The following is a 27,171-nucleotide window of genomic DNA, read 5'->3' as shown; positions in this document are numbered from 1 at the left end:
TAAATGGTAAACACTGCACTCATTTATATGTGGATACATATACATATGTCTTGTCACTTAAAACATACACAAGCTCTTATGTACTATATGTAGATACTAGCACAGCATCTTTTTGCTCTTTATTCTTCAAAGCACATGCTAACACACAAATACTTGTTTCTCCTCTCCGTCTAGCTGGTTGCAATATATGAAGAGCAGGATCCGCACAATGGAGGTGATGGTACCAGCTCCAGTTCCACAGGTACACAGAGTCCGGAACCTTTTGCCAGTGAGATGAATTCAGCGTCAGCCTTCCAGCCCTACCAGGCCAGTAGTGAAATTGAGGTCACCCCATCTGCTCTGCTATCCAGTGAGTCCAACATCAGTATTAACATTACCGCTAATTATTGTCACCTAATAAAACAAGAGTTCTCAGGTCTGCTTAAGCTAATCATATACTGCAAAGAAATGTATGAGGAACCCCAGTGAAACGTTCTGGTGTTGTATACTTGCAACTTACTTTGCTGGAATATTTGAAAAGTGTCAAGTGAATTTTATACCTCGAAGCAAAAAAGCAATTGGCATCGTTGAGAGGTACAATATAAAATAGAAAAAGCAGTCTTCTGATGCAAAGAAGAGAAAAATTAACATCAGGATGACTAGTACCTTAAGGCCTGTGCTGTGCTTTTGGAAGAATGAGCTAGAAATATTATGCCACTAGCAGGTATTCAAAATGCAAAGCTTTAAAGGTCAGGGACATGAAAGCTGACATCTGAAAGCTAAAAGTTACTTGGGAAGCCAAGCATAACAAAAGGTAATAATTTTAGACCGCAGTCTGGACTGGTGCTTATATGCAACTGTTTGGGTATCTGCTTATTTTGTGCTGTGAAATTCAGCTACTAAATTATAGCCAAAAAAAGAGGTAATTTTATGTTATCGTACCGAATCACCTTGGCTGTCATAATGTTTGATAAAGGTGATTACAGGTTGCCAAAATGCATCCATTCATTTCTGGATTTGAGTTATGAGGCTAATGTTATTAATTTGTTTGTAACAGGGCTGTGTGATCCTTACTCAAACAAAGCCAAAATGTTAAAAAGTAAAACTTTTTCTACCCCCAAAACAATCCGGCCAGAGTCTGATTTACTTGGCATGCGCCCAGGTGTGTTGTTCGGAGTCGAGTGTCTGTCGAGACTTTGCGAGGTGTCCTGGGAATGTCATTGCGCTAAGTTAGACAGACAGGTAGAAACCGAGACAAGGGAAGGAATTGAGACGCGGTGGGTTACTCAGTCATGCATGAGCAAAAAGCACACATGCCAGAGGAGGACGAACGTGCACGCACTCACACGCGGCACGCGCAATCAGAAAGTGGCACACTCAAGTCAGCGAGCCAGGCGTTGCTTGCGTCCACGCATTCACATCTTGTGAAGTGGAACCAGTGAGCTGATGCGGAGCTGTCTTAAACTTCAAAGGACATCTAAGACGTTCAAAGCCAAAATGCACATACAGGCATGGGCTGACACACTCATGCACATGAATGAACAGTTGACTTTACCCTGCTGCTTTGACATAAAAGCCCGTTCCAACCTGATAGAATGTGAAGATTTATGGAAATGATGTGTGAATGGTGGCAATCTGAAAGTGAACCAGAAGCACAGTGTGAAAAAGCGGGCGTGTTTGATGCTGTCAGGCATGCTGTCAAATAGCTTCAAACAAACCACCGAAATTTTGCAGCACTCATTTAGAACTTTGAACACTGTTCATGTGTTGAACGAGTGACTTCAAATTAGCGTGTTCTGAACAAACTGTCCTGTTAAGTGTCTTTTAAATAATGTGGATCTGTGACTTTATCCCAACAGGAAAACTGACTGGAAGCGAACCACTTTTGTTTGAGCCATTAAGCAAAGAGAAGAACACTCTCTGTATAGACATAACCTTAGTGAGGTGTGTCCCAAACCAGGAAACACTGAATAAGTCTGATTGTTAGCTTCTTTTCAGCATGATTTGTTTAGAGAATGTGGAAGAGGATGAATGGAAATTGTTACAACTATAGCTAAATAATTTGATTTGTCTCAAGCAAAAGTGCATGAATCAAACAATTTAGGGTTGTTGGTCATCTTTGTTTCCAAAGGGTCTAATAATCCAAGAAAGTTAGGCAAATTAGTTGACTTTGAGCATCAGTGTAATATATCAAAGTTTCAGTAGCAAAACTACAGAAACAAACATTGTATTGGTTATCTGTTTCATGATAATTCACCCAAAAGAACTTCAAAAAGTGCATTTTTGGGAAAAATTTCAAGGGTCATGTTACCATGTGGGCGAAGTGGCTGGTCAAAGCAAGTTATACATATTAAATGTCTGCTTTTTACTTACATTTTTATACCAGGTTCAACTACTGGGCATGATTTATTCTGTGCTAAAGCAGTAACCTGTAAAATTGATTTGGCTGCAGTGTTGCAGGGTGTAAATGTGTTTTCAGCACTTCAAATTTCATGTGGATATCTGTTTTACGTAGGAAGTTATAAGCAGGAAACCATTTTGAACCCACCCATATATAATCTGAGGGCATCTGATTTGGAAAATATGAAGGTAAAATTTTGCATGACTTAATTAATTGAAAATATTTTAAAATTGCTCCAAGGTTTTCTGGTGGAAAGCATTTGCTGTTGCTTTGTTTTTTGACCCAGTTTGTAATTCCAGCTAGATTCCATCAACAAATATTTTATATATATATATATATATATATATATATATATATATATATTAAAAAAATGGTGGTGGAAATAAAATGCTGCAAGCAATTGACTGCTTACAGTTGAATTGGTAGCACAGCCATCAAAGTTCCCTTACTTTAAAGAGTATTAACTCCTGAACATGGACTTTTTTGATGGGAAAATGAATTTCTCCTGAACTTTATTTGGAACTTTATTTAAACCCTCCCACACCTGTGCGAGAGCTGCAGAGCTTTCCCAAAGATTTTCTACTTCCTGGAGAAAGTTCCTTTGGTGGAAAAGGCCTATTAAAGAAAAACGTGCAATCATTCTTATTGGTTGTTGACTGGTGTGTTTATTTACAGTAGATACAAACTGTAGTGTTTTACTGTAAACATTCTGTAAACTAGAAAGGGGTAAGCCAGTGGTCAGTGTAATTTATGAGTGTTCCCTGTGGACAGTGGGGAGTGCCATCATTTTAACTTCCCACATATGAGTTACACAGAAGGAGAGAGACTGTATCCTTGCTGCTGTTCTACATCAGATACTGAGTTCTTACCTCCTTTAAATCAGGCAAATACTGCTTGAGATAATAAAGTAACGAATTAAACCTTGAACACCTGTTTGACTTTCTACAGATCTCAGAGTTGAATTTTTTTTCATTGATATGAGCCACACTTATTTTCATTTGGATGTCAACGATGATGCTTGTGAAAGCTTTCTTCACCCACGCAAACATGCTCTCAGGCGCTCTCTTGCATTGCCTAGAAATGACTCATCTTAGATTGTGAAGAAGCAGGAGAACTGATTCCTGCACGTTGACGTCTTCCATAGTGAGGCTTTGTGCACTTTGTGGAAATAATGACAGTGAAGGGCGGTAGAAAAAAAGGTAATCAGGTCGGTGAAGAAAATGACGCGTTGCGTTTTGCCCTGCGGTGAAGCGATGGTTCACTAAGAAACTGCAAAAAGGCCATATTACACAGCCCATTTGTTCCTCGGAGACTGCATGTAATTCACATCGACTCCTCCTTCTTTATAAGTTGCTGTTTCAAAAGTTGTTTTAAGCGACAGGCTGACTGGCATCACATGCGCATGGTCAGCCAGATAAACAGACAGCTGATGGTCCCCCATGAGATGCAGATGAGTGAATTACTGGCAGCATTATTGCAAATCAAGCATCAAAGTGTAGCAGCAGCACCCTTGGCAGCTGTGCTCTGAGGCAGAGAATTATGGCTACTTAAAATCATCATCTTTTAGAGCCATATTGATTGTTTTTTTTGTTTTTTTTTTCCCTCCTCCATCTCCCGCAGTCCCAAAACTCTACCTCTCGCTTTTCTTTCTGTTCTCCACCCCTCCCCTTGCCACCGCCTCGGGAGCCCATTTTAGATTTCCATGCTAACATGTGCCATGCAGGTCAAACTGTTAATAATTGGATTGGAGATGAGATGTAAATTACAATAATGAATGTAATTTTCCCGTAATTATACGGATGCCGGAGCTGCCTCTGCCTCTGCTTCGCACTAAATTCTAATCTTTCAGAAGTAAGAAACTGTCTGAAACTTTAAATTAACACTGGATCTTAATGGCGTTCGCTTCGAAATTGAATGCTCTGTTCTCTGTTACTCAGAGACTTTTACTGGGGTTCAGTTATTTGAACCAGGAGTGAACTTTATATTACTATAAGTTAGTTGGCAGTTTGTTGAAGTCTAACATATGTTTGAACTGATTTTTGAAAGTCTCCTTGGCGACAGACTTTTTGCTACAAAATTGCTATTTGAGGCTGAAAATAGTGAAAGTAAGGTTTAATGACTTTAATTCCCTGCCGCTTCCACATGTGGATAAACGGAGAAGAAAAAGTCAAAGCCCTCTCACACCATGTTATGATCTGAAGCCACTTTAGGTTCATCCAAATTAGGCAGTAATGTATGTGATATATGTCACATTTTTACTGTACTTCAAAAATAATATCTACGCTATCTTAAGCGCGCGCGCACACACACACACACACACACACACACACACACACACACACAAGCAAGCACGGACATCTCGTTCGTGTTTCTTCCTTGAACTTGACTTTACTGTGAGTTTTTTTTTTTTTTTTTTTGGTTTTTATAGCAGTTGTTTAGGACACACAATCAGGGAATGGGAGAAGCTCAATTGTTATTGACAGTGGTTAAAACTACACTGACATCGATGTGGAGTGGCTTTAAAATGCTAACAGAAGATCACGGTGATTGCACTGATCCATTACAAGACTCACCCCCCCCCTCCCGCTGACCATATTTTTGTGTTCGCATGAAAGTAAAAAAAAATATCTACGAACAAGTTTTTCTTTTCCATTTTCACTGTGACCACTTTACAACTTTCAGCCCCTGCCAAGTCGAGCTTGCAGTGTAATGACAAATTGTTCATTCCTCGACTGACCCGCTCCTCTGCTGAGTCTTTTGAATCCCTGCCCATCTCGGTCCTTGAGGCTCCGTGGTGACAGGGTTGCCTGGATGCCATTAGAGAAATTGCCCGTGGGTGGAGGTGGGGGGTTGACACCTTCAAAGAGGAGTGCTTTCATCTAATCAATTTGGCTTAGTGGCCTGCCATTGAGGAGGCTCCCTGCCACCAGCCAAGGCCATCTAAAAGTCACTGCAGAGAGGGGGATGCACTGTGACACAAAGCATCGGAGCACGTAGTGCATCGTGTCCGATGCAGTTGTAGCACCACTCACCAAACTTTTTCAGACACAAACTGCTCAGTGAAGACATTAGTTCTCATAGGTTCTGAGACTGTATATGACATATTCTTTAAGCTTTTTTCCCGTCTTTTCAAGATCTCCGTCTTAGATTTAAAGCTTAAGAAGTGGCCTCCTCCTCTATTCATGGGACCCTCCCAGTGGGTTTGGGTGAATTCCAAATTCTGTGATTGCTCATTATAGATAAACTACCAGGTTTAGGTTTGGGACCCCACGCAGCCTGGTCTGATAGGAGGAACAGATGCTTATCTCTGTTATCTGCCTTCTAACTCTCTCTGCTCCAGAACCACCTTCAATCTCTCACCTCAGTGGTGAACAGGTGATGCGGTGTGATCTTGGGAAAGTTGCAGTGCTAACTTTGGCAGTGTGCATCATCTGAATGCTCCTATCAGGTGTTTAACACCAGCTCCCTCCATCTTTCTTTCACTTTGGCCCATTAGCAAAGTCATTTTAAGTTTTCAGTGGAAAATATTATAGTATATTATTGTATATTTAGCTTACATGGGACAAAAAAGAGGATCTAAATTACTGTTTAGATGAAACCGATGACAACTTTAGTTCTTATTGTTATTGAACAGTGTGTACTTCAGATATAGGCAAGAAAACGAAAATGAAAAGTTCTGCATGACCTGCAGTCAAACTTGAAGTTATGGGTCATTCGATACCAGCTCACCCAGACCTCCCAATTCATGTCACAATTTTTATCTGTTTTGAATTTTTTTTTTAAAGAAAGGGAGAACTTTCATTAAGTTCACAGGACCTTGGAAAATTTTAAACCTACTCCAAATACTTTTATGTAAGAATGAATGAACTTCCGCTTCTTTGTACCTGTCTCAGTAATTGCCATTTTTTTTTTTTTTTTTTTACTGGAATGTATTTAAATTATACTGAACATCTCACAAATATGAAGGATACATATCTCAACATGACTGCACTTTCTTTTCTTCCATCCTGTCGAGTGGCTGTAATATTACATTCTTCTGGGATCACATACAGTCTGTGTGTTCATCATTTCAGTCCACATTTATTACCCTACAGATTTAAACTAAGTCCCAAACTGGAAGCTCACCTGTTGGCCTGTTATCCACAGAGCCTAATGAAGAATATATGCTGCAGGTGTAGCCACTAAAAATATATATAGAGAGATATTTTTTTTCTGTGACTAGTTCAGAAACTGCACATTGATTGCAGCTGTGTGGTTATGGTTGCTGATGAAAGCCATCTTACAAACTTAGACCGCCTGCAGTATTATCAGTGCTTCTAAGGCCCTGTGACACAGCTTTGGTTAAAAACAGAACCTCAGAGTATAATTTGTTGTGCAGCAAGCATCACACTCTAATAATGTAAAGGAAGGAGGGATGCAGGGACAGCAAGCTGAAAACTGCTGTGTGGATCATGCTGAGAAAGATGTCTTGAGCACAGACTGGTTCATACAGAAGAAACAAATGAGTAGCTAAAAATGTAAGAACTGGGCATCTCAGTGCCAGAAACATAATTAGATGAGGGCTACAAGGTGTTATAGCAACAGAATGAAGTGTTCTCCAGCACTTAGTTGTGTAGCTGGTTTCTGCTGAAGAAAGTGTAAGAAAGTGTAGAGCAGAATAAATGTAAGAAACACAGTGAATCCCTCACCGAGCTTTATCATTACAGGCAATGAAATTGTTAAGAAACAACCAATAATTTCTCATCCGGAGAGCCTGAATTTTCTGTTTGTTTCTTTTTTCTCTTTTATATATTACTCCTGCAAGAGGTGGTGAAATAGCCTTTTTTTTTTTTTTAAAGGCTCTCTGCTTCTCTCTCATCCTCTGCGGTGCTATAACACGATCCATCATCATGACATTTGTCATGACGGGCTTATCCTCTCAGCTATCGCTGAACAAGAACAACATTTATTTAGCTCTGATTCAACAAAACATTAAAACAGCCGGAGTCATGTTATATTTCGTGCAGCCCCTGCTGTGCAAGCGTCTATTTGAGCAAATCACCAGTGTTACAATCAAGCTATCTTTATTAATTTCACAAATTCTTGCAAAGAAACATTTATTAAGTTCATGTAGTAAGGCTGAGAACCCCCAAATGAAAGTGATACTTTCTTTTTTTTCTTAAGAAAATCCAACAAATAATGAAATTTGTCCACCTTCCAGGCTTTGCATGCAAATTCATGTGTTTGTGTCAGTGTCACCCTTCATAGATCTACTCAACCTTTCTTTGGCAGCGGTCCACTCCAGCTGTGCAAAACACCTCTCGAAGTATATTCAGAGTTGAGTACACACTCAGCGGTGAGGATGTTGGGATAGCAAGCTCATCATTAGCGAGCTGAAAGCACTTTTAAGCCCATTGGTCCTTATGAGACTCTGAACTGCCTTTCCCCTACCTGCGTTAGTGGAGAGGCTATTAGTTATGTCAACTCTTAATCATACTCACGCTTGCAGTACAGAGAGGGAGAGAGACGGAGCGCCCAAGGTAGGTCTTTAAACTGCTGCGGAGTGGGCGTTCTGTTCACAGTCACTGGGAATATTAGTCATAAAAATGCTCATATGCTTCTAATATCATCTAGAGCTTATTATAGCTAATTATTACAACAATTATTGCAGCACTAAATGGCGAAGACAGTGTTTTGGTAATGAAGTGTGAAGTGCTTAGAGTGGTAAAAGTCTCCACTCAGCACTGCTGGGAAGCTGCTACCAGTATGATTCCTATTATTACTTCTGCTAGGATCCCAATAAAGCCATAGCTAGACAGCTGAATCACGTGGAGATGTGTGTGCGCGTGTGTATGTGTACAAGTGTGTGAGTTTGTTGACTGCTTTATTACTTCCTGAGCGGGCCTGAGAGATGTCCTGCAGGCCACTTGTGTCACACTTAAAGCAACACGGACACACTGAGGTCTTCGCTGAGAAACAAAGTCATTTACACTTTGTGACATGCAAAAATGGACTCGGATGATAACTGGCTGTAACCTCGTGACAGACAACAAGAGGAGGGAGTTAGTTTGTTTGCACTGACCCCCCCCCCCGGTGTCATCTCAGCACCAAAGACGCTCAGCAGGATGTTTTAGCAGGACTGTTTCCGCCTGTTGCTATCTGAATTACAGCATCTCCGTGCGCTTCCCCCCACGCGCTCTCAATGTGCAGTTTGTTTTTCTGTTTTGTTAACTCTGACATGTTTATGCAGTGTTAAAAGTCTGTGATTGATTTCACCATGACACTTTTTGATGATGACAGTTTTTCAAAGACAGGAAGCAGCTTCGTGTTCTGACCTTTCTTCCTTTTTTTCTCTGCCCAAGATAAATGAAGGTTTTTTTTTTTTTTTTTCTCCTCACTTCGTGACAACTAAACGGCCTTCTGTTGCAAAGTTACAATCCTATTTTTTTAAATGATCAAAATAATTCAATAAAACAAACTAGAGCTCGAGGACTTGAATAGTTAGCCTCTGTGCCGTTAATTAAAACAGATCTCTTCTTTTTGCTTCCAAATCCTTCAGCTCTCTTCTTATTCTCACTCCAAGGAGAACAACTGGCAGAGCTGCACATGACAAACAGACTTTTCTAAAGCGCAGTCTTTCAGATTCCATCGAAACACAACAAAACATGGAGTTCATTATTCAGCATCCGCTGCTTACACGTGCTGGTCAACTTGCAAAGTTTCTCTTTACCGATATAAAAATACGGAGCATTTAAACAAAGAAGGGAAATTAAATAAAAGAATTTTTTTTATTCCTAGTCTAAGAACATCACTGCATGCTAATTATAATGAAGATATTTTAGAATAATTAGCATAATTACTTGAGCTTTCATTTCTATTTGTATTCAGAATATTTCAAAGAATCGATTTAAGTATGAATGCAAAATGATGCCAAAAAAAAAAAAAAAGTCCTTTTAAATGTTGTCTGTCTTTGTTTTGTTCGTTAGTCAGTGAGAACCTCTGGGGTTCATTTACATTGTGTCTGTACTGCATGTGAAAAAGGGGTCAAAGATGGCCAAGAGCAATACTGCCTGCTCTTCTGACTTAGTCACTAAAGGGTTATGGGGTGTTTAGCATCCCTTTGTCTCCAGGCTCTTCATCCCTGTGGACCTCCATGCAACTCCTCCACCCAGCTCATTAGCCCTCTTCTAAGAGCCTCCCACCCCTCTCTGTTTCATTGTCTTCCGCAGGGAGGTCACCTGTGAAATGTGTCTGCTTCAGAGCACACACGAGGGAAGCATTTACATGCATGTGTAGCCACATGTGGGTGGCAACAAAAACATACATGTTTACACACATCTTGTACAGACAGACATGTATTTATGAGCGCATGCTTAACGCACAACACGAGATCTGTCGCGTGTGCCTGAAGGCAGGACAGAATAATTGTTTTGCAGGTTAATGCGATGACAAATGAGCAGACACACTCCCACAGATATTAGATTTGGATGTAAAACTCCGATTCTAAACCAGTCACTTTGTGTCATTTTTAAGAGCACATCAGTCAGTGACAAATCATTTTCCAAATTCAGAGAATGTATCACTCCAGGAAAATAGGGCAAGTTAATTTACACTGATAGCAGCTGAAATGATCTCACCACGAGGCTGTGCTGGATAAATTGAAAGCTGCACGCCCCGTCTCACAGAGATACTGGAAAAATAACACACAATGCAGTAAAACTGTTAGAAAGTAACGCCATAGAAAGCTAGTGTGTGTGTGTGTGTGTGTGTGTGTGTGTGAGGTGTTCATGAATAATGACATAACTGGTCCCAGCCTGCTTGTGGGACAGAGATGCATTTCCTTGGCCACAGTCTGTCGTTCCCCTATTCCCCTCCACTGCCACATTGCCATCTTCTTGCAAACACGATCACTTTCAGAGAGCTGACTCTGGCTCACATTCACAACTTTGATCAAATCAGAACATTTGTTGCGCACCCCTTTCATGGAGCACTTTCGTTTAAACGTTGCGGTCAAGTTCATTTGAGAAGATGCAGAAACTACCCGTGCAGCGGACTTCCTGTGCAGCCCGTTCAGCTGCTGAGAAACCACATGCTGATATTTTTTTTAATGAAATCAGAGTCTGGAATGTTTTCATATGAGAATAAAGCTGCTTCCTCTTATGTCATAGACTTGAACTGTGATTTATTAAGCCTTGAATTCTTTAAATTTTTTTTTTTATTTATTTTATAGGAAACAAAGCAAAAACAAAGGAAGCTGAAGAACTCTAATAATCCTATCTTATGCAATTAACTTTTCTTGTGTGTGTGTATATATATTACATATTCAGCATAGTACATACAGTACATATTCAGCATAGTACATATTCAGCATAGGAAAAAGGGTTGGCTTTTAGTGTCTTATTCTAGCAGAGGAGATGCAGGTTGACATGAGGGGCTTGAATTTCCTGCCCACTTCCTAAAGCCTGCGGGTCCAAATTGTCTTTGTCATGTCCCATTTAGTCAAGTAGCAGAGATGAAACCCACAACTCGCTGACTCATAGTATCTCCACAGTGCAACCTTGGGTTAATCTCAGGGGGCGTAGCTCAGGGGCAGAGCGTTTGACTGCGGATCAAGAGGTTCCCCACTTCAAATCTGGGTGCCTCCTCTTTCCAGGGCAGGGTGATGACATGATTCACACTTCAAATGTCAACAGTGGTCCAGCTGCCATGTGAGAAAGCTTCTTCAATATAGTTCAAATAAAAAAACTTTGAAACTAATATCAGTGCCTCCAATACATCTGCTCGGTTCACTTATTTCAAACCTTTTTCATTTGCATTTAGTTTTGGAGAAGCATCCGCAGTCCTGTTTATGGTGGTTCAAGTGCAAATTGCAGAATCTAAATTTGTCAAGAAATGAAAAAAGTAAGCAAACTTTCATCTTAGCGTGATGTCACTGTCGCGGAGCGCTCGCTTCCACTTCAACTTTCAAAAGTTCCTCAAATGGAAATCTGTCTGCCCAGAGAACTGTGAAAGAAGAGGAAAAAGTTCCTGCTTCTCAGCACAGGATCACAACTTTAGGACTTCCAAGTGCTGGTGCAATTGCTCAGATGTTGCTTGCATATTTCATCATTCTGCACACCTTAGCGAGGGGGTCAAAATGCGCCGTTGCTGTGAGCACTTTAAACTTTGGACCTGTAATGATACCGGTCCCTGCTTCCGACCGAGAGAAACTCTCGGCAGAACCGCTTTCCCGAGATGTAAAGCAATCTTATTTTTGCGCCATAACAAATTTGGGCAAATTCTCTGTGAAATCCATCCCGGTGGTATATATATGATGTAACAAACAGCAGAGAGTGAAAAAATTATTGACATTTCAGTGCAACTCTGCCTCAATGTTACAGCCACACTGTGACTTGCATGTAATTCCCATAAGACCGCCACATTTTTGTGCGATGGTATCGTTGTTAGCGTTATCATTGAAACTGAAGAAAAGTCTCAGTAGTGACTGTGCCACCCTGGTGCCCAATTACATGTTATTCCTACCAAGGGTGCAACAGCTCCTACATAGAAGAATTTGCCTTTTCCAAACAAATGTCTGCCTCTCATCACCCCCTGCCTCATATTTCTATGAAATCCTCATGTGCGTTTCGAAACCTGCGTGACTGATCAGAGTGATGTTGTTCTAAAACAGAGCCTGCACATCACAATACCATCTGTTTCCAAGTGTCTTGTATTCGCTTTTTCTAAAACAGCATTAGGATTTTTTTTCCCATAATGCAGAGCAGCGCTGAGTTTGTGAGCAGCTTTCCTGTGTTTTCTGCGTCTCTTTGTGCTCTGCTTGTCTGATATACTTTGGCTTATTGCCTGCAAGCCTCTCTGACTTCACATATCTTGTTATGCGTGTGTCTCAGAGACATATACTTGTGTGAGAGCGCTTTATTAAGATTAGCATCGTGGCAGCTCCCATCAGGCAGTCCATCCATCGGACATCATATTTTACCCGGGCCCCACACCAGTGTCACCTCATCTCACATAGCAGATAACTTCATTTTTCCCCAATAAAAAAGGAAAAGATCGTTAAAGGATCCAGAAATAGTTGGTGAGTCTGGTGGAAGTTTGTGTTTGTCATCTGTTCTGAAAAGAGCAGCTGGAGTGAGGGTGTTTTTTTTTTGTTCAGAGCAGAGGAAGAAGTTATTCTCGCTGCTGAAATGTTTGCGATATGGATTTTGTGTACGTGCTGTCTGGAAACTGCAGTGGAATGAGCTCCATGCTTTAAAGGCTGTCTGACCTGCCAGAAACTAAAATTCATTCACTCACTCATCAGCCGCCCAATTTCTGCTCGCACTGTGGCTGTGACAATTAAATTTGTGACAATTTAAGCTTGCTTAGAGATACGAAAAAGAAAATCCTTTGTGCCATAAAATGACACTGAGGAGACACAGCGGCTCGCTGTGGAAATAAGGTGCCGAGCCTGATGTGCTATCAGTGATGTCTCGTCTCCGCTGTTGAATAATGTCTCAAAAGTTAGCAAATATTCATGATTAGATGCTCGGTGGTTCTGTACACAGCACTGAGATGCAATAACAGTGTTCCTGTTGAAGTCAGCATGAGCATACTGTGTTCTCACATGTATAATCAATAGAATAAATAGGTGGATTCATTCTCAGTGCTGTTTTATAGACAACAGTGAACAGAGAACCACAGCAAGTTGCATTTAAATGAACAGAGCACATGTTTGCAGATGTTTAAGATCAATCTCATATAGCACTGTTATAACTACACTTACATGGAGGAAAGATTAGCAGTCTTGCCTGTGTGTGTTTGTGATATGAATGCAGGCACATTACAACTCAAGGCCACGTGAGTTTTCTTTGCAGCCACTCGTGGTGAACGTGCCAAAGGCCTTTGAAGTGCATGCAGACTACAATGGGACACTGAGGAGCCGATAAATAAGATTGTTTAGGGTGGGTGGCTGACGAGCTTTTAAAAGCGAGTAATTCAGGTTTCATTGCGGCTTTCACACACTGACTAAAGAAATTTCCGACACTGAATTAACATCTCGTGGGCAAGCAGCAGCTTGATTAGTGAGAAGCCTGCATTTATTCCAGCAGTTTTCCTAATATTTCCTGTCAAAGTCGGAATATGTTTGACCAACCGAACTGAATCCTAGAATCCTGCAAGGCTGATAGCTTTGGTCATTTTGCCAGCTTCGGCTACTCCTGGGCTCATGACATTTTCAGAGTAGTGTTTTTAATCATGAGTGACTTGGCCACATATCAGCCTGAGTGAGATTTATGGCCCTTTCTCGCCAAGAGCCTGTTCTTGTGGACCAGCCGTAATGGAGAAACACACAAAATGGTGTTTACACGGAAGGTGCTGCCGCGGTCCTGTTTCTGGGCTGTCTGAGGGTTGTTTGGTTTGTTGATTAGCAGCTCCCCGGTGGCCTCAATGTGGGAGGGGTCTCTGTGAGTCGATTCTACATTGATATAGAGATGAATCGCTAATCCCATTCTTTTTTTTTTTTTATTTTGGGCAAATGAATTAGACACCATGAAATCAATTATTTTGCTTTCAGATTTTGTCTCATCATTAAAATTAGGAGCAAAGCTCGCGCACTATCTCATATTGGTTCGCCTTAAGCTCAAGCTTGATCACCTGACCCCAAGTTAAATCAAAACAGTGCAATCATAAACATCACCTGTAAGTGTGTTTTCTTGTGCAAGCTTACCCAACACACAAGCAGGCATGTGGAGTTGTTTTGTTGCTGTCTAGGGGTCCCATGTGTGAGTGGAGTCGACCTAAATGAGTCAGGTTTGATTTGGGGAGTGAACTCTACCCCTCCCCTCCTCTCTGAGATCTTCATTGTCTAGGGAAACACACACACACACATGCACACACATGCACACTTTGGTGTTATTGTTGTTGAAGCATCTAGTTGTCTGCTACTGGAGGCCTCATCTCTGAGGGCTTGAGGAAGGCTGACATCCTCTTCTCTTTCTCTCCAGTAAATTGTCTGTATCGTCTTTCTGTCAGGAGAAAAGAATCAGTCTCAGTCTCTCTCTGTTTCTCGTTCAGCACAGGAAAACTGGATGGTTGACTCTGCAACCCTGTGGGAATACAGCTCTCCCCTGCCTCAGTATTCGAGCTCAGGCGGGGTGATTAGACATCACGCCCAATTCCGAAACGAATATGATTGACATATGAAGTTTTTCATTGAGAGCAAGAGACACTCTGAACTTTCTGGGTACAAGATAACATCCTTATTAAATTGTGAAGTAATCGACGCGATCAAATCTCAGCCTACAGTCAGTGCTAACACAGCTGAAAAAGATGGAAGTGATCGCTGTACAGTAATCTGGCCGATGCTGGGACTGTTAATTTTTTTTAAAGATAGTATGAATACATAGAAATGGTGCAGATCAGAGAGTGAAATATTTTTCCTATAAAAGCTCCACAGCGAGTCAACTGTAGTAAACAGTATTTTAGGCCAGCTGCAAGAAGCTGCCGTGCAAAGAACTTTAGTTCAGAAGCAGCCACAGTGTTTCTTGTCCATGTGAGCCCAAACACGCCCAAGCACATCTCGATTTTGAGAAGCATACATACTCTTTAAAAGTGTGTACACTAAAACACAGAGTACAGTCAATACAGCAATTAGCTTTAAAGCCAAAAAGGGGGGTTTGTTTTCATAAATGCCATTTAGCGTTTAAGTATTTTTCCTCCCATCCATCTTGTGGATCACATCTGCTGCTCTTGGTAAAGGTCAGCAGTTGATGTTTATTCAGAGTTTGTCTCGTTTCATTCTCAGGCATTACATCAGATTAGTTTGCTAAACATTTCACAGAAGCACACTTGAGTGGTACTCTCGACCTTGTTCGGCCTTGGGGTTGATCAGCGTTCTATTTAAGTCTAATGTATATTTTATCTCTTCTGCCGCAGTCGTGGTTCCCACCACTCCGAACTTTCTTGCTCCTCCCGAAAAAGGAACCTTTTGTCCCTCTGTGCATGATTCAGGTCAGGGTGTTTTCAGTGGAAATCTCCCCTCGCTGCACACGGGGGACATCAATATGTAGTCAGTGGTTGGGGAGAGAGTGAAAATGGCTCAGTGCCATAATTTATTCAGACATTGAACTGGCCCTGGCTTGAAGTATTCAAAGTAGCCCAGGAAAAAAAATAGCTTTCAGACATTTCATGAAGCCATGGTCGCTTGGCATTTATATTTAAATCAGTCTGAAGTAAAAGAACAGAATCAGTATGGCACCGCTACAGGTCCACAAGAGGAAATACCGTATTCACCCTGCAGATAGTCTTCATCCCTGGTTTGCCAGAAGTGTCTGTGTGCTTACAGTGTGCACAAATTTGTATTTAAACTCTAGTAAGGACCTGACTTCATTTATTCCAGAACCTCTAACCCACATCTTACTGTAAAGAAAAAAAAAAATCACCCTTGAATACAGGATCAGATTTCATCTTCTGTAATGTGTGGCACGCTGCAGAATTTATGATGTCATTTTAATTTTTTTTTCTGTGTGCCTACTTTTCCTGAAACCACCTCAGATATTGAGATTAAATGTTGAATCCACATCAAAGCAAACTGCTGTCACGCTCGGCAATTCAAAACTTGTGAGTTTCGGTCCTTCCGCTCGTAGTTGATATTTAGATTTCCTTGCAGTGACACAGCAACAGGAGAACAGGTGGCAATGAAATCAGTAATATTGGATTAAATAGTCTTCTAGGATAGACTGTAGCTTACTCCTCTTTTGTAGATTTTCCCTTGTAATTCAATCAAAATGTAATGGATACAGTATCAAGTAATTTCTTTAGAAAGAATTTGTTTCTGTTTTTTAACCCCTAAGTAAATGGTTGTTATAAGAAAGAGAAATAGAAGAACACAAGCACAGAAAGAGTCTGTCTTCCTTCTGTCCTCTCTGTAACCTTATCAGTATGCCGAAGCACTAGCTCCATTACCTTGAATTGGCAGCCATTCAGGAGGGAAGGGCTACTCCCTACTTCCCAGGTATCGTGAGGACTTTTTACTTCATGCCATTTCAGTGATTGCAAACTTCCACAGCCAATACATTAAAGCTGACCCCCCATCTCTTTCACCACTAAGCTGGATGCTGATTTTGCTATGTTATTACAAAAAAAAAAAATGTGCGGACGTGAATCAAACGGTACTGCCACTGGTTCATGTTGCTTTTGGCCAGCTTATCTGGTGACTAAGTAAAAAGTTTATAGCACTGTAGTGAATTGAGCTAATGAGATGCAGTATTACTCATTTATACTGGAGAAAATGTTAAGAGGCCATCTCTTACAACAACACATCTTTATTTTAAGAGGAAGATGGAGCTCAAGGACAAAGGGGATGACAGGACAACACACACCCACCCACCCACCCACACACACACACACACACACACACACACACACACACACACACACACACACAGAGGGGTGATGGGTGATTAGGCACAGGTGGGAAGGAAACACTTGTAAAACCAGTGTCGATGGAGCAGATGGTCTCAAAAGGAGGGAAATGAATGAAAAGCAGGAAGTAAAACCAAAACAAGAAAAAGAAAGAGCTTGCCTTCAAAGTAAAACAGGATGCAACAAAGAGACAAAGACCATGTGATCACAGAGACGGGGGTGGGGGCAAAGGAGGCAGGAGAAACTAGAAACACAAAGAAACAACAAAAACAAGAATTATAACTGGGTCCAAAAGACAACAGATACATTACGCTAACCTAACCTACACTAAGCATGAAGCATGAACACATTACCCCGGTCCTGTCATCCCTTCACTGGCTCCCTGTCCATTTAAGAATCAATTTTAAGATTTTATTGCTTACTTTTAAAGCCTTAAATGGACTGGCACCTTTGTATCTGTCTGAGCTGCTTCACAGTCACACCCCTGTAAGAGCTTTGAGGTCATCTAACCAGCTGCTCTTACAGAGGCCTAAAACCAGACTAAAACAGAGAGGTGATCAAGCTTTTGCAGCAGCAGCACCAAAGCTATGGAATGATCTACCTCTCCATATCCGCACAGCTCAGACGATACACACATTTAAATCTTTATTAAAAACACATTTTTTTTCCTTGGCATTGGACTGCAGTGCTACCTCCTTTTAGACGATTGCTTCATGGTATTTTATGGTATTTGTTTTAAATGTTTTTAGTTGTTTTATGTTATTTATTGTCTTTTAATGTCTTTATTTTATTTATTTTTATTTATTTATCTATTATTATATATATATTTTATTTTATTTTATTTTTTATTTATTTTTTATATTTTTTAATTTAGTATAGTCCTTGGGGTTATAGTTCTTGTACAGCACTTTGGTCAATGTCGTTGTTTTAAATGTGCTTTATAAATAAACTTGACTTGACTAATATATTTCTCCTCCAAACAAGGTGAAAGGTAAATAAAGGACAAGGCAGCAGGAGATAATTGCCCCTGGAGAGTCTTACCTCTCTGTGGTGAACTGTGGTGTGTGTACATCATTATGACCCTGTGCCCTGACCATAATCCCTCACTACAGGGGCTGGATTAGGGGCCTCGTTATATTAGCCAGCCCCCCCCCCAATGGTTTCACTCTCGCTTCAGCCTGGATCGATTGCTGGCTTGGTCTGAAGTGGCAGTGCTGGTTATTAAACATGGGAGTAACCAAACCCTTTGGACTGCTGGGATAATCCCATCACAAATTAAGTAGAGGAAAATCGGTCGGGGAGAACCGGGATGGGAGAGGATCTTCATATTGTGACCTTCGTAACACAAACGAGCACATCCTCTTTTATATATCAGAAGGGAATCTGTAAGGATTTCTACCCACCATGGGTCAGCATTTTAAAATGAGCTAAAAGGAACCCAAAGTGTTAATATTCCAGTTGTATTATAAAACAGCCAAAATATTACTATTATTTAATGTGCAAGCATAGATCCAAAGAGAGTTGGATCATTTGTTTCCTTCTTTATACATGTGACTCTATGTTGTAGTTGTCATGGTTTCCAAAGGCCCGGAAACATCCATGTAAGAGTTGAGCCTTGAGGTATTCTGGGAAATATATCCCAGAATACCTCAAGGCTTTTAATCCATAACAAGTGTCTTGTGTAAGCCCCTGTAAACACACACACACACACACACACACACACACACACACACACACACACACACACACACACACACACACACACAAATCTATTAAAACATAATAAAGGTTCCCTTTAAAAAATACAGATATTTAATATAGAAATTTCATGTGAAGACTTTGAGAATTTTAATATACTAACTCTTTTTTTTTTTTTAATAGTTTTGTTGAACGCTGCTTACTCCCTGCCGTCCTCAATTTGTGTGTTATCTCAAAGCCATCGTGTGCAATAATACTGGATGTTAATTACCCCTGCCGTCTGATGTGAATATCATTAGAACCTGAACTAGACATGAACCAGCCATTAATGAAAGGGGCAAAAGTTTATTAAATGCCATTAGTAGGTCTTCAACCTAATTTAAAAGCAAACGCACACTGAATGGCCGTCTGGCTGCTAGATGTGATTTCCAGGCTTCTCTGACGAAGCCTCAGGCAGTGGCCAAAATAAATGAAACACATTTGAAACAAAGGAACTATACTAAAAGCTGCTGGTGAGGGTGAATTTTTATTTTTTTGGTGGAGGAAGTTCTGTATCAGAGTTATAGTTTAGCAGAGAGGGAGAAAGTAGGTTTTATAAGTTACCTGTTTCTGCAGAAGAACTTGAGTTGCACCAATGATTTCCTCCTGAGAAATAGTGATTTATAAGCTCAAGTTACTCGTATAAAAAAAAACAGTTTGAAAACCCTGTCATCATCTCTACTTTCTTGTTGGTGAGAAAGTTCCTGGAAGTTTCCAGATGTCATCATAAATTCATTTGCATATGAAGTCTTCCCACCGGAGTTACCCTGCTCAGAGACAACGGAGGGGGAACTTTGTAATGAAACCTCACTGCAAATTTGGTAACAGTAAGGGTTCTTGTAACACAAAGTTGACTTTTTTTTTTTTTTTTGCAATACTTTACATCTACATTACCTTGAATTGACTCTATACTGCAGTAATGTCAGTAAGTCCTGACTATGGATTGGAAATTTGCATTCTGTGTCCTCACCAAGTCTGCCCTCTTTTCACCCTGCTTTGTGAAGGTCAAATACAACTAGCATTGCCACTATATGTTGACATAGGATATAAACTATGAGGCACTAAGGGGTCTAATATCGATGTAATCCCCAGAAAACTGGGCTGTTGTCATGGAGAAATGGCAAGCTTGTTTGTCTAGCACCTAATGACAGGACTCACGCTGAGTCTGACAGTAGAATAAGCTCCACTTCTTAGACCAACAACTTCTCTAGAAAAGAATTAGTGAGAAGACAACAGTTCAGGGCCTCTGAGCCCTGATTATAATATTGAGACCACAGAATTATCAAGTCGGGGAGGATTAAAATACTCAGAGAAGGAGTGAAATCAGTTGGCGCCAAGTAAACACTAAGTAGAGGGGATGTTTTATGAGGATATTAGCACAAGTTCAAGTGAGTGAGATAGGACAAAGGATGTGAGTGAAAGGAAAATTGGGATGCCTTATGAACGCATAAGTGTTGCTAGTTGTGAGTCATATGCATACTATAAATACAGGTACTAAGAAGCACATGTTGATCTCAATGTGTTTTGTGCCATTTGGTCACAGATCTCTTTCTGGCTGCACGCAGGTGGTCGCAAGAAACACTTACAGTCGCTCTTGAATCTCCTTACTCTTGTCACAGTGTTAAATACAGACGAGTCGCAGCGCAGCGTAATCCGTGATTAGCATGCGTCGCTCCCGCCACTAAGACGTGTCTCGGGTGTATCAGATGGAAGCTTAACGCTGGCATATGCTCAGCGCAATGATCTGTCTATGGATGACAGGTGGTTACTCAACTATCTGCATAATTATGGGTGTAACACACAGGCTGCAAGAACGTCATAAACAAATCCATATGGCCTTTGGGGAAAATCCAGATGATTTACACCACAGCTAACAGATATACTTACCGTCTTCGCTGTGTAACAGACATCAGTGGGATTTCTCACTGAATGCTTTAACCAGAGTGTGAAATACGGAGCAACTTCATTCCCTCGACTTGTTTTGGCAGCTCTAATCAAATGTGGGAACTTTATACCAAGTTTTCATTACAGATCAGTTAATGTGGCAGCTGAAACATAGGCCAGTGTTTCCTGCGCAGTTTGCTGTTAGACATTTGATGGAAGGGATAGTGTTGGCCGTGAGACTCAATTTCAGTCACTGGAAACTTCCTAGAATCGACTTCAGTTGGGAACGCAGTGTGCAAGAATGACCTTTATCACAACAGTCAGACCGTGATATATGAGCAAGTTTCCTGCAATTATTATTGTACTTGTTATTTTTAGAGTGGCTTAGACCAAGCAAGGGGTTAGATGATTACATCTATTTTTTTCTCATGTTCACTTTTTTTTTTTTAATCACTGCCTGGGTACTTTCCCAGCCAAAACTATGTGTATAATATATCTACAGTAAACTTATTCCAGCAAAGGTGGAATTTAGCCAAACTGAGCTTTCCACCATTCTGCTGTACAGTGGGCTTAATAGACCTTTTAAGTACAGAAGTATTTATAATCACACTTTCCATGTCTCAGCTGACATTTTGTAGAGTGCTTTTGAGGAGGTATAGTAGGGGATGCAGCAGCACCCCCAAAAATGAGCAACTGTTGATGACTGAGTTGAAAGGTGAGCTGCCTAATAAATGGATAAAGCAGCAAGTGGTTTGATTTCACTATAATTCTTTTCCCCTTCGTTTTCTTTCTCCTTGTACTCCCGTCCACAGACATGTCTCTCAATGTCCGTCGCAGCAGTGATCCCGCCCTGGCTGGCTTTCCTTCAGTCGAGGCCCCAGTTGCTCCAGAAGAACCGTCCAGAAAAAATCCAGCTCGCTGGTCCACAACTGCTGGTTTCCAGAAGCACAACCACAAACGAAACCCAAGCAGTGGCACGGGGAGCCTCGAACGAAAGGTAACTGTGCCTCATGTGTGGATGAGAACTTAAACTGTACCATCAAAATATCTGCTAGGATGTACCATTAAGTCATCAAGATTTTTTTTTGGAATCTAAATGGTGTCAGAATGTAACAGAACAGTAAAATACTGTGAACTATTTTCTATTTATTCCAGCAGCATCTTGCCCAGAAAAATAGTTTCTGCAGTGCTGCTGATGTGCGGGAGCTGCATCAATTATAATGTCTGAGATATGTGCTCTGAAATCTTCCAACCTCCAGCGGTCTCTGATTTCAACTTGCTTTCTTCCCTCATATTCATTCATTCTCTCCTCTGCACCCCCAAATCAAAGCAATGACTGTTAGATATGAAAGCTGTGCTGCCCTGCTTGCAGATATCCAGCAGCGGCATAGATAGTGTTTATCTGAAGCTAGTTTCGTCTGATAACGCCCCTTCTTGTCTTCCAAAAAGATTAGCAGGGATTCTTAAACACACATCCTTTGTTCCAAATTCACCTTCTTGATGCTTTTAAGCCTCTTATTATTAGTCAAAAAAGGGAAAAATAAAACACACCTCTGGTACTCAGGTGCATCCTTCCTGCTGCTTCTGAAAGCAAAAGAAAGCCAATTAAGTTCTCACAATGGCTGCCCTGCTGACAGGCCTTTACTTCTCACTGAGGAAGAGGTATGATCCCATCAAACAGGGATGTTAAAAACGTGGGAATGATTGAGTGTTCGGAATGTGAAACATCAGCTCTGCATGTGATTAGTGTGTCTGGGAGAAGGGGGGGGGGGGGGGGGGGGGGGGGGGTGATAGAGACACTTTAGCTGTCAGGGACCACAGATTGTAGAGGCAAGAAAGTTTGGGGTGAAATGGTTATCAGAGCTCTCATTTTGTTACTGAAAGTTCCTTTCTGAACTACTGAACTATGCTTGTATGCTTGTATTGAATATAAAAATGGGAAAGCAGAGTGCCAGGAGTGTTAAAAGATGATGTCTCTGAATTTCTGAATGTCTTCTGCCCTCCCGTTTCACCCTACTATTTGTGGAGGATTCCACTTTTGTGACCACTTTGCAGGGTGTTGTGGGTTTCTTTGTACTGCGGGATAAGTAGTTTAAGTAGGATTTTGTTTGTTTCAGATTTTATATATACCAGGATTTCTTTTTAAGATTTTAAAAGCAATTTTTCCCACACGGAGGCTGTATTTATTGAGCATCTATATACAGTCAGCACAAACACACGCTAAACAGAAGGATGCTGTAGTTGGTAAAATGGAAGTTTCTTTTGCCTGATTTGTCTGACTACTTTAGTGATGTTTAAAACAAAGGTTTAAGATGATTCATGTAAAAATCACTCCTGGCAAGCCTGCTCTGTTTTGCAACAGTTGAGATGAGAAGTTCAAAGTTAGCATGACCAAGTCACGATAAATCGATAAATCCCTTAATGAGGTTTAGTTGGCAAACTTGTGATGTTCATGCGTCCCATTTAGTTCTTGACTCCCATCTGCGGCGGTTGAAATGTTATCTGAATGCAGTCTGTTTTAAGCACTTTGAAATGGCATAGTTTGAAAATTGATGAGCGAACAACAGGAAGCTGTCTTTTTATTCAGCTGACAGAACCAAATTTTTTCAACAACAAAGGCTGTCTTAGTCCTCATAATTCTTAATCTCTTCCTTGAGCCAACTGCCATATATTAATTCCAAGATGAAGTTCATTTTTATATAATTAACAGCAGATGTTGTTAGAATGTGTTAGTCAGCATGGGTAATATTTGTTCTTGGCACCAAATTTCTGAAAGGGAACATACATGAGCATTGCCAAAAGAGCAAAGAACATACACCATACAACCAGAGTCTCTTGATTGTCTGGGGTCATTTCCTTTACACGCTGCAGCCAGTCACGTTCTGTTCCCAGTGAGTCCAAATATGGCCGAGTCAGGCTCGCTTCTGCTGAATCTCAACAATATAGACCAGTGAGAGTCCTCAACCATCAGCTAGCACTGTAAACTCATCACATCTACCAATGACTTTACAATACTTCATATTCAGGGTTATCCACACTCAGAAAATTCATCCATAGGGATCAGACAGTCAGTATGAGCCTGTTGATTTACTGCTACCTCTCTGGTATCTGGCTTTCTCTACATTTTATGATCTGATGTGTCGTAAAAATCAGCGGAGAGGGGTCCTTTGTCTGAGGCTGTGATGGCTATCAGGGCTGTTTTAGTATAGAGGCCACTTGTGCAGCTGAGTTTTATAGTCCTGTCTGCAATGCTTCATCAGGCCCCTTCCATGCCACATTCAGCTGTATTCAAACATGGGTTGCTTACTGTGGCATGCGAGGCATAGAAATCCCCCTCCCGTTCTTTCCAGCTCCCTTTTTTTGCATTGTAGCTTTTTTCTTATTAGCTTTTTTTTGGCGTGAGGTCTGTTCATGGTTTTGACTGACTTGCGTCTCTTCTCTTGTTGTGTGTGTTAGTCATTCTCTGTGTTCTCTTTCAGGAGTGATGTCTGTTTAAAAATATTCTGTTTTTGTGACTAATCAGACCTTGTATATCATTGCTATTCTACTTGGTTATCTTGGTGAATCACTCCACTTTGATTTTAATTATTGGTTCACCTTCTTTTCTATTCATAAAACTTTGCTCTCGGCCTTCAGCTGCTGAGATTCCTAAGCCAAGGCTAGCATGTGTGGAATATTATCTTTTGTGCCTGACTGTGGCGATTTGTAATATTTTAGACTCAGGCATGCTGATGTATGACATTACCTTGGCAGGAGCTTTGTGGAAGTTTTTTTTTTTTTTTTGTTGTTTTGTATTCATAAACTTTAGTTGTAGCTGTCTTATTTTAGGAAAAAGCTCTTAGCAGCTCATGTGTGGCTGTAATGAAAGGTCAGGGTGAGTGAGTTAATAACAAGGATGATCAATCTTTGAAAAATAATTTTCATACTTCATTTCAGATTGCTGTTCATGGGCCTATTTATTTATTTAGTTTTTAGGAGTATTAATACAAGTGCATCAAAGTTTTTCTTTTGATACACTATATTGCCAAACGTATTCACTCACCTATCCAAATCACTGAATTCTGGTGTTCCAATCACTTCCATGGCAGCAGGTGTATAACATCAAGCACCTAGGCATGCAGACTGCTTCTACAAACATTTGTGAAAGAATGGGTGGCTCTCAGGAGCTCTCAGATGCCACCTGTGCAACAACAAGTCCAGTTGTGAAATTTCGTCACTGCTAAATATTCCACAGTCAACTGTTAGTGGTATTATAAAAAAGTGGAAGTGATTGGGAACGACTCAGCCATGAAGTAAAATCACAGAGTGAGTTCAGTGGATGCTGAGGCGCATAGTGTGCAGAGGTCAACAACTTTTTGCAGAGTCAGTCCCTCCAGACCTCCAAACTTCATGTGGCCTTCAGATTAGCTTAAGAACAGTGCATAGAGAGCTTCATGAAATGGGTTTCCATGGCCATGCAGCTGCATCCAAGCCTTACATCACCAAGCACAATGCAAAGTGTTGGATGCAGTAGTGTAAAGCATGCTGTCACTCGATTCTAGAGCAGTGGAGACGAGTTCTCTGGAGTTACAAATCACACATTTGTCTGGCAATCTGATGGATGAGTCTGGGTTTGGCGGTTGCCAGGAGACCAATACTTGACTGACTGCACTGTGCCAAATGTAACGTTTGTTGGAGGGGGATTACGGTGTGGGGTTGTTTTTCAGGAGCTGGGCTCAGACCCTTAGTTCAAGTGAAAGGAACTCTTAATCCTTCAGCATACCAAGACATTTTGGACAATTTCATGCTCCCAACTTTGTGGGAACGGGTTGGAGATGGCGCCTTTAAATCATATCAAACCCCATGGATTGAGAATGTGATGTCACTCATGTTCATATGCGTGTAAAGGCAGATGAGCGAATACTTTTGGAAATATAGTGTAGCAGGACTACAGTGGTGTAGGATTTTAATCTCTCTAACTCTTCCTGTTCCTTTACAGGGCAGAGGAGCTCACGCCTACCGTAGTCTTCCTCGTGATGCGAGTGGCTGGACCACTCAATTCCAGAGACAGATGACTCGATCCTCTCTTAGTGCCAACCATCCAATGGTAGATCGATGGCTTGGCCAACAAGAACAGGTTTGTTGGTGGACAAATAAAAAAACACATCATATGGTTTTTATGTGGTTTGCAGATGAACAGCTTCATTGCTAGACCAGAGCACACCAGCTTGTAACATTCATCACAGCCATCATTAATTGAGAGACATGTTGGTTTCACTTTACAGGTGATGTGTTGCTGTAAAAGTAATCCTGCTTGGTACAAGAGGATCCAAACATGCCTAGAGGCAATTATACAATAGGGCTGTGGAACTTTGATTGGTCCTGGATAGGGGGCTCTTGGTTTGGAGGAAAGCTATTTATGACAGGGCTGGGGGATGACTGAATGATTGTGACCTATCGCCAATCTAGTCCTGATATTTTGGAGGAAGCTGTTCATAAATAACCTGCAAACATTGGTCAGTGGCCACAAAACGTCAATCACTACAGACCTCCAAACTTCATGTGGCCTTCAGATTAGCTCAAGAACAGTGCGTAAAGAGCTTCGTGGAATGGCTTTCTATGGCTGGGCAGCTGTATCCAAGCCTTACATCACCAAGCGCAATGCTGTGGTGTAAAGCATGCCGCCACTGGACTCTAGAGCAGTGGAGACATGTTCTCTGGAGTGGCGACTCACACTTCTGAATCTGGCAATCTGATGGATGAGTCTGGGTTGTCTGACTGCATCGTGCCAAGTTATGGTGTGGTACTGTTTTTCAGGAGTTGGACTTGGGCTCTTATGCCGTGTTTCCACTCGACTCAACTCGGCACGGTTTGTAGGCTTTTCCATTAGGTCCTGGTACCAGGTACTTTTTTTAGTACCCACTTAGCCAAGGGGCTCAAGCGAGCCGAGGCGATCCAAAAATGTGACATTGAAAAACAGCATGCCGGGGAGTGTCGTCACTAGCTGAGTCATGAGAGTGACTCCTTCACCAGAAACAACTGCACCATTTTTAAACCCCAACAGCAAGAAAATGGAGGCACGCAAACCAACAAAGTGGTCGAATGAGGAGATGCAGACATTTCTGTGCTTGGTGGCAGATGAGCGAATCCAGAGGGAGCTACACGAGTGATGAGAAATGAGAACGTTATAGACCGAGCAGGAGGCATACTATTGTCATTCATTGTTGTGTTGTGCTTGAGTTGCATACAAATTATGTCAAGAGACTACTGCCCGCGTTGCTATATCGACTGCACCCACATTGGCATGGTACTCAATTTTAATGGAAACCAAACAAGACCTTGCCGAGTCAAGCTGTGCTGAGTAGGTACCAGTGGAAAAGAGGCATTAGTTCCATTGAAAGGAACTGACATCATATTAAACTGTATGGATTGAGAATAGGATGTCACTCAAGTTCATATGGCGAAAAGGCAGATGAGCGAATACTTTTGACATTAGAGTGTAAATAGTTAATGTGAATTTCTGTGGACATAGACCACAATAAATCTGCAATATGTAATTACCAACTTGACTCCATTCGGTCACAACCTGATAGCAGATGGACGCCGACTTAATACTTTATCGTTCTCTCGATACACCAATGTCGCCTTGAAATGGCAGTTGACTGCGAGTGGTCGCAGACCTGGTTCTCGTCTTTGAAGCAACAAGATTGTTTTTCATTGCACATGGTTGCAATAATTTTTGCCGTGCCCTAGGTACTGTTTTTCCTTACTATCACATACTGATCCACATTAACAGTTTCACTGTCAAT

General features: G+C 41.2%; 1 protein-coding gene across 3 annotated transcripts in view; it reads left to right on the top strand.

Annotated features, from left to right (window-relative positions):
- Positions 1–27,171, top strand: part of pard3aa (par-3 family cell polarity regulator alpha, a) — a 315,863-nt gene that overhangs the window by 109,315 nt on the left and 179,377 nt on the right. For 2 of the 3 annotated variants that reach the window (XM_030756194.1, XM_030756193.1), the window contains exons 3-5: positions 175–349; positions 21,196–21,380; positions 25,362–25,499. In XM_030756194.1, the coding sequence (XP_030612054.1) occupies positions 175–349; positions 21,196–21,380; positions 25,362–25,499 (498 nt within the window). The remainder of the gene's footprint in view (positions 1–174; positions 350–21,195; positions 21,381–25,361; positions 25,500–27,171) is intronic. The other variant, XM_030756195.1, reaches the window with a different exon arrangement.

Source organism: Archocentrus centrarchus, chromosome 20 (assembly GCF_007364275.1).
Source record: "Archocentrus centrarchus isolate MPI-CPG fArcCen1 chromosome 20, fArcCen1, whole genome shotgun sequence".
Lineage (NCBI taxonomy): Eukaryota > Metazoa > Chordata > Actinopteri > Cichliformes > Cichlidae > Archocentrus > Archocentrus centrarchus.
This window is presented reverse-complemented; position numbering and strand designations above follow the sequence as displayed.